Raw genomic sequence first — 9,451 nt, forward strand, 5'->3', positions numbered from 1 at the left:
AGAGGCATATGTTAGGCTAACCTAAAACTTATTGATATATATATATATATATATATATATATGCATACTATACTATAGTTGCAGTAATTCTAAACTAGTCTCAACTAAAAAAAAAGCATTTAGTCTGCAAGAGACTCTACAGTTTAATTTTTAGATTCTAACTCAAAATAAATAGTAGATAGTCATAATGAAATATATCACTGCAAGGACACCAGTTAAAAAGCACATAGAAATATGATATACTACAGCTCTCATGATGCAAAATCTGTTCTCTCAGTTTTTAGGGAAAGTTTAAAAAGTGTAAGAAAAGTTAAAATGTATAACAGAATGTTCAGTACCTTTTATGCCATTATTCAAGACTTTTGTCATTTTCTGTCAATGTATAGATTTAGACTGATATATTAGTAGTCAAATTGTTATTCAGTGTTAAAATATGGGTAGGTTCAAACTGAAATTGTTTCACTCAAAAATGAGATTTTTTGACCAAAATCATTTCAACCCAAAACCAAAAGCAGCTTTGTAATCAAATCGAACTTGAAAAATCTTTTTTGAGCACTACTAAACAAATTTTCTTCATTGGAACAAAAGTAGATTTATAATTTCATTAGGAATACTTAGACTCAAATGAACTATTAGCTTCATGTTCTGTCAAAACATCCCGATTTCATTCCCATTACTCTAAAACTGAAACTCAATATTGTTTAATGTTCTAACAAAGATAATAAGCCGTGTGGAAAATACTTTCTTGTACCAAGAGATAATATTAATTATTCATATTGTGATATTGTAAAATGTAGTGTCATAAGAAGCATTGCCATACATGAACTACAGCATCGTTTATTATAAAAAATGCTCGATGAAAATTGTCATTTACAGGAATTTATAGTGAAAATTAGCTATTTTAGGCCAAACTACAAGACTATAGGTAGAGCTTAAAAATATATGGCTAACTATAATTAACTATACAAAACAAAAAATTTAGAAAAGTTCAAAACTATGAAACGTAAATTTCTGAAGAACATCAAATTGGTTATTTCTCAGATATATGACAAATTAAAAGTCAGCCAATAAGTAAATTATTTATTTTTCTGTAGACACCTTAATCCAGATCTAAAGATCCCTACTCATTTTTCTATGACATCTTTTTTCCCCTAGAACTCAAATGCTCTGTACATTTACAATTAAATTATCCACCAAAATCATGTAAATATAAATAAATGTATAAAAACTTTTAACTCATCATTAAGCTTCAAAGTTTTGCATTAAATGAGAGTGACATTACTTTATATAAACAGACATGTGTTATTAACTGAACAATAAAAGTACAGTAAGGAAAAAGCAAAAACAGACACTCAAACTGGCAAAAATATCATTAGCATGAACCAGCAAAATCTGTCCACTATACAATACAAATAAATATATATATATATATATATATATATATAAAAAACAAAGTTCACAGAAAAAAAAGTAAACAGATATTACATCTGCAGTGTAACAAGCATGATTTTATCGAAATTAGAGTTATGGAGTTACAATAAGAAACATTTATATACGTGAAAATATGCTAAAAAAATTAAATTAGTTATTATACAAAAAATATTAAGCATAAATCACTCATTCATCAAGTTCAGTTCATAACTAGCACTTTTTTATTATTTATTTCTAGTACTTTGAGAAGTTTAAGTTTTAGGTATGACAAATTTGTTATTGATAAATGATCACCTAGAAGATGTAAAGTTAACTATCAAGGGTGGAAACGAAATAAATACATTAGTTTCTAAATTTGCTATTAAGTGGTATGGGAAGTCTAGGCCAGTTATCACTAGAACTGAAATTCATACATTGAGAATTAGAGACGGTTTAAAAAAATATCAATTGACAACATGGTCGTAATGTCCGACTACTACCTCACTTTGTAAAACAGTTCCAATGTGAGGCAATAGTTTAATATACTGTATTTCACATGGCATATGTCTCAAACTGAATTCTTAATATTTTAATCAAGTTCTTGTAGTTAAAGGAATTTCTTGTTAAATAACGATGACTGTAGATTACAATGGCTGTACCTCTAGGATACCTTATGAAATGAAGAAAATTTTGCAAGTTATATAATAAAAATGTTTGTAATGACTGGTTATTTAAGAGTTTTAACAAAATAAGGGAAGTACACTGATAACAGAAAAACACTGTTAAAACATTACAAGAATGATGCAACATTTTTATAGCACTATTAACATTCAATCACAACAAGCTACCTGCTTGTAGTGAAACTAAATATTAATCTGGTAGCAGGAATAATTCATTTAACAAGCTTCTCTTACATTTTTACTTATGAAGTTTGTAATTCATTGTTTAATCAGTTGGGTACCCTCACTGTTGACTATATTTACAGCCATGTTTACGTTTCTTTATCTTCAATTACAGTACTTTAAGTAAACCAAGTGATATTTTTCAGCACTTTATTCATTAGTTGTACATTAAAAATTGATAATAGCTATTATTTTTCATTTCTTCAAAATCTTCTAATAATAATATATGTATGGAGAATGACTATCCTATTTCTAGTACTTCACAAAATCATGTTTTATGTATATTTGGTCACTTCCTTTAAGTACTGCTTGATTAGCATTTTGACTTCTGTATATTTTTACATTATGTTCATGTTTTTCATGATAAATCTTTACAGACTGAAACATATGAAAAACCGATTCTCAAAGAAACATTCCTACTTGGTCAACTGTATGACACTGAAAATTATTAATTGTGATGGTGTAAAGGCAGTGAATTTTATCATGAATTTTGGGGTCTTCTCTTTAGACTGTCTTCTTGGTTTGGGCTTTGTAAACCTGCTGAGCTGAAGAAGCTTTAATTTGGGTATTTTCAAAACTGAAATATGCCGTGGGTTATTACAGAATTGTAGCCAAAGGTTCCGACTGGACAAAATTTGGTGATGTTACATCAATGTGATTCTTTGACAACCAAGTGCCAGCAATACCAAGCATAGGGCATATGTATATCTGATTCAATTTTATTACTCATCACAATCTCTACCAACCTAATCTCAAATCTAAGTATATTTCCCAAAGTAGCGTGTTGTCCGTTTTATATATGTGTGTGTGACTGAAAGACTAACTTGTTTTTCATAGCAGAAAGTGCCGTCGTTCTGTGCAAGTTGCATGTTGATCAGTACCACAATGACTGAGATATCGGTGTAACAGATGGATGGCTTTTTGTCTTTATATAGTAAATTATAAATGATAGAAAATGATTTAAATTACTTCAAAATTTTATGAATTATACCCTTCAATAATTTATTTGATAATCAAGTGTTTTCAAATTTATTTTTATTTTAATCTTAATTCTTACATTTTGAGGTTCTATTCACTGCATCTCCATAAAGAGAAATAAAGAATGTGAAGTATAACATATATTTTTCCATCTACTTTCTTTACAAGTGAGCCAACAAAAACAACAGATTACATTAGCTTGCCAGTTTCTGTAATCTAGAAATTTAATTGCTAGTGTCACTGTACATAATATTCCTGGGTTCTATTATTAAACTTCTTAATGATGGTCTTACAATTCATCTAGTTATAAAAGATTCTTGAGAAGATTATCTGTCTGCTTTTCAACCAATTAAGGGTGCAGGCTTTTATTGCATAGCTGTGTATAGAAAATTAAAATTCAGTTTTTTATCATGCTTTTAGTAATTACTGTGTTAATATAAGGAACTTAAGAAAAGTTAAACCCCTTTCTAAATTAAAGATTTTTTTTTCTACAAAAAGTTACATTAATATTTAATTAAAAGACTTAATACTTGAAACTCACTCTGGAAAGAGCCATGCACATGAATGTCATAGGCAAGTGCAGCACTCACAACAAACATGAAAAACATTAACAGCCTTCTCCATGGGAAACTTCGTGCAGTCATTTTTGCAAAAAGTTCCTAGAAAATCATATAAAAGCACAAACTTGTAGCAAGATCCTATCGACTTTACAGTTTTAAAATCAACAAAACCAATCTTCAATGTTAATTTCTAAGAATGGAAAAAAAGCATCTTTATATATATATATATATATATATATGCACATATATCATCAAAATTAATGACAGTTTTTAACACATAATTGGAAAACTAAATTTTGAAAATATTACTGCATGAATAGAAAATATTACTGAGTAAATAGAAAATAATCCTGTTCAATGTATATAGCTTATTATTCTTGGAAAAAATTTCAGATACACGTTTTAAAAAATATTTTGTTCAAAAATTAAGTTACAATTGTAAAAAATAAATTCAACTTAGGTTTTGTTAAATATTAAACTAGTTACAGGTACCTATGAATATTCAATGTTTCTGTCTTTGCTTGCAATCAAAATAAATCAGAACATAAACAAGAGGTTAAAATAATTGAAAGAATCAAAATATTGGCTTATTCCCGATTCAAACAATAATAAACTGAATTACGTTGAATATTAAAATCAAAATACTATAAATATATTTCAAGACAAATACAACACAAGACTTGTCACAATTCAACTCGTATCTATATTTTAGATAAATACCATACTTTTCGGAATATAAGACCCACCCTTATTTTGAAGACAAAGTTTTGAGGAAAAAAGCTACAGTCACATTTGAAAGATTTTTATTGAACAAAAATTCAATTTGATACTTTAAAAATTAGTATATATTGTTCTAAATACAAAAGAGCTCAAAACATCAAAATAATAAAATACTGTAAATCAAAAAAATGTTTACTGTTATTTAGTTTGGTTCAAACCTATAAAATCTTCATTGCTTTCACTGTAATTTATTTTTTTATTATTTAGGGAGCATTATAAATAGTCATGCTTTTAAAAGAAGAAAACTACAATTGTTATAAATAATACATTCAATTAAACTAAACTATGCATGCCTAGTTAAATATATTTACACATGGCTTGTGTATATCATAAATATACATATATATATATATATATTATACACACCTTCAGTGTATAGAATGCAAGCAGATTTTGACATCAAATTTTGGGGTAAAAAAAGTGCATCTTATACACCAAAAAATACGGTAATCTAAAAAATATTCAAGAATCTTCTTTCTGTTTTTATTGGTTAACTCAGTAGAATTTTCTCTATTACTGACTTTTATACCAACTAATTTTACCTCTAACTTTATCTTCAACAACACAGAAAAACTATAAAATTCATTATTAGCTTACTGGTTGCACAAAAAGAGTAATATTTACAAAGAATTTTAACTTATGGTGCATTAAATTAATGCTAGACACTACCAAATACCACTGATAAGAATCCATGCCCTTCCAATATTAACTAAATGTATTTCTAATCACTGAAAAAACATCACATATTAATCAGATTTGTTAAATGAGATGAGAATATAGTCTCAAGACCAATTAAACAAAAACAAGTTATAACCCTCTTATAAGAATCCATAATTGATTTAATCTACATAAAACAGCAAAAACAAATTTCAAAGCAAAATGTTACAACATTTTCATATATATATTGAATGTAAAGTTTAAGATAGAGCAAAGCCACATTGGACTATATGCTGTGACCACCATGGGGAGTCGAACCCCAGGATTTAGAGTTTTAAGTCCATAAACTTACCACTGTCCCCACATCACGTCTCCCTGTTTGTCATTAACAAGCATAATTAAATTTACAACTTATAATACTGTGTGTCAAAATTTTAATATATTTATATATATATATATGTCAGAAAAACATTAACCTTTATCAACAGTAAACGTAAAACATGCAAACATTTCAAAAGATTAATACAAGTAGTATTACTTTTTATCGGCACACAAGATTGACAATCAAAAAATGCTGTGGAACCATAGATATATGATGAAACAGAAGAAAATATACTCAATTTTATTTAGTCTCAAAACATCACGTGAAAATAAATAAGTACGCATACGTACATAACTCACGTACAACTACATCTGGCATTTGTTTCCTTTTCCAAACAGCTTTCTCGCTTTATCATTTAGTAATACCACTACGAGGTTTTCTACCAAAGCAATTGTCGCGAGGTTTCTTGGGGAGTACGAGTGCAGTCAAATCCATTTGCTCAAAACGGAAATGAGGCGAGTGAGAGAGAAACTTGCGTGGGTTTATAAATTCAATTAATATGAAAATTAAGAAAGAATAATGCTTTGAATACATTTTGTACCCCACGGCGCAACTCAAAACAACGAAATGTAAAATAAAATTTAAAAATGTGCAACAACATTATTCGTAAAAGAAATATATATTAATCAAGAATAAAACCGTGAAATGAGTATCGATTACATTGAAATTTACAGGATATCATCTTACACAAAATAGTTATGGTAAAACTATTTACTCAGTTATAAAACTTGTTAGTAAACGTTCGTAAACACGGAACACCGTGTAATCTAAAATAAGGCTTTGATCCACTATAACGGAACAATAAATTTATATGTAAACAAGTTTCTAGAGTTGAACGCGTCTTCTTTAGTTGGGCAAAGGATGGTCGACACGCAAAAAATGTCTGAATTCTTTCACTATAAACTTATGTAATAGTGGATTTAAATTGTATTTTAGGGTTATAATAAGCACTGACGTTTAGCCAATTGGCATAATTACAAACACACTGACTACGTATGTTCCATTAGTAAATTTGTGGAGTATTGTCTTTCTTGAAACAAAAGCATCCAAAACTATTTCACGTAATGTATGAATTTGTTGAACCGCGAACTTCTCCCACAGTTTAGGTGTTAGCGAAACCATACATCGCAGGCAGCCTCGGAGTGGTTCGAAGGATTGTTTTTTTGCTTGTAATTAAACACAAAGCTACACAATGGGCTATATGTGCTCTGCCCACCACGGGTATCGAAACCCGGATTCTAGCGTTGTAAGTCCGCAGACATGCCGCTGTGCCACTGGGGGGCTGTTCGAAGGATGATTTTATTTGGAGTGCCATAAACAATGGGGGATAAAACGCGCTGGGAGGTCACTCAAACATGATGCCAGTATAGGGGCAGGTTTTCAGGGTCGCTGAACCCAAATCTGGCATTGGATTTTGTGTTCCTGGCCCCCTATAGGTACCAGGGGCGCCAAGTTTCAAACTGTATTCATATCCCTACTCACAAGCTAGCAGGATCGAAAAGTGGCATACGTGCTCTGGAACTAGGGGCCGATGTCCTAACGGGATTTTTTGGGGGTAGCTATAAACGTAGTTGAGGATAATAAAGAAACATGATCGATTTACCAGGACTACTGTGAATCACGAGGGGATCTATGAAACCTGCAGCGAATCGTGGGCAGTTTATGCTAGTTTGTATTCAAGGACAGTAATTTTACTCTAAGCGCAATAAAATCTATATGCAAGGAATCAATAAAATACGAGATTATCTCAGTAATCGCTATTAATTCTATTTATGTTAAATACAATAAATTTCGGATTAATCTGAATAAACGGTAACAATCTAGCTTAATAAAATGCTGAGTATTTAATAATTCTTATGCTTATTCGAGGGGAAAACATTAGCAATATAAAATGTCGGTTTATTGAAATGTTTGTATGTGGAAACAACAATAGTTGTAAAAAATAAGGAAGAATGCCAGCCATTTTTGTGAGGAACGTACTAACTGTAAAAAGTTTTGAATAATTAATTATTAACCTACTAACATATGAAAAATACTCGTTGTAAAAATGCTGAATTATAAGTAACATTATTTTGGTAGAAACATTACTACCTATCAAATAGCATCCAGGTATTCCCACACGGAATGTAGAAAATAACTTCCTATGTACTTAGAATGAAACTAAAAATCAACCTGATCATCAGTATAGCAAAGGAAATATACTTTTCTTACGTTTTTGCTTATAAAGATTATAATAAACTCTTAACGATATTTTCAGTCGTGAAACTAGTAACATCTAACGAGGTTAGCTTAGCTTAGGAGACTTAGATGAGTCCTGAATATATATATATTAATGTAAAATAAATTTTATCTTATATGTATTGCGAACCATGTTGTCTTGTCCGAGCGTTCGTCTGTCTCCCGTTTGAAAAGTTGCGCACGCAGGCAAAGCTCAACATTCACTTTTGAAATGACGAGAGAATAGGCATAAATAATGTTGATGCCAAATTTCATTTCACATGCATGATATTCCATATTAAATTGTTAGGAATTAATCAAACTGTCATTCACATTTCAAAATGTGACGTAACTTTAAAAGAATAAAAATGTAGGTTTAGGATATATTATTGTTGAGCGGCTCTTAGCATGACTGAAATGTTCAACAATTACTTTTCGCGGTGAGCGGTATAAGTAGCTTCAGAGCTTTCGCTCTGAGTGAAACCAAGAGTGCAACACAATTAACCTTTTTAAAGTTCGTGAAATAATTTAAACTGATAGATTAAATTAAACGGTTCCCATCACTGGGGACGGGTACTTTTGTAATAACAACATAAACACTAAATCAAAATGATAAGTAACGAAACTATATATACTATGAGCAATACTGTCAAAGTAACGAATAAAGAATATAGTACACTTATACAACAAAGAAATGCTGGTTGTCAGGTTTAACTAATATCACAGACCTAAGCTTCTTTGGAAAACGTAGAATCAGTATAACATAACCGTATTTTCTCTACTTCCCCTAGCATGTTTTTTGACCAAAGAGAACTCATTACGCCACCCCTACTATATAACACCAGAAGGGATATTTGTGATGATTTATGAGACGCGTCACTGTTTAAGCTGTGTTGAGTCAGTAGCAGTATTTTCCCATAATACACCAATCACTAATACTTACGAAGATCAAAAATTACAAAAATAGCAACTGAACTTTTCATGAAAGTATAACAACATTAAATCTAATACAAAGAAAACAACATACTAAACATAATATGTAGTGTGTTTAAAAACTTTATCACTAACGCGAAAGGTAAAACCAATAGTGGTCAATACATTAAACCTGCTCACTATTTCCCAAACCAATATCCCAAGAAATTAATTAAAGTGTAGACGTCAAAGTTTTTAAAACATTGTGATACTCTAACACTTCTAGTTCCATAACCTGTATGTAGCAAGAATGTTGTTGAATTTCCCACATCACTGGATATAATATATCCAGGTATTACCATGCAAAATGTAGATATCATTGGTTGTTTTACTTTTATATATATACACATTACCATGAACAATACAGAAACGTTACTGGCTATTAATTATCCAGATATTACCATGTAGAGGTATTATTGCTTACTAAATATACAGGCATTACCATGCACAATATAGAAACATTACTGGCTATTAATTATCCAGATACTACTATGAACAATACAGAAACGTTACAGGCTATTAATCATTCAGATATTACCATGCAGAATGTAGAGGTATTAATGGTTATATATATATATATATATATATATATA

At 30.0% G+C, this 9,451-nt stretch overlaps 1 protein-coding gene across 1 annotated transcript in view; it reads right to left on the bottom strand.

Moving 5' to 3' along the window:
• Positions 1 to 9,451, bottom strand: part of LOC106473710 (transmembrane protein 214-like) — a 51,242-nt gene that overhangs the window by 6,688 nt on the left and 35,103 nt on the right. The window contains exon 12 of the mRNA XM_013934392.1: positions 3,832 to 3,949. Coding sequence (XP_013789846.1) covers positions 3,832 to 3,949 — 118 coding nt within the window. The remainder of the gene's footprint in view (positions 1 to 3,831; positions 3,950 to 9,451) is intronic.

This window comes from Limulus polyphemus, unplaced genomic scaffold, assembly GCF_000517525.1.
Source record: "Limulus polyphemus unplaced genomic scaffold, Limulus_polyphemus-2.1.2 Scaffold133, whole genome shotgun sequence".
NCBI lineage: Eukaryota > Metazoa > Arthropoda > Merostomata > Xiphosura > Limulidae > Limulus > Limulus polyphemus.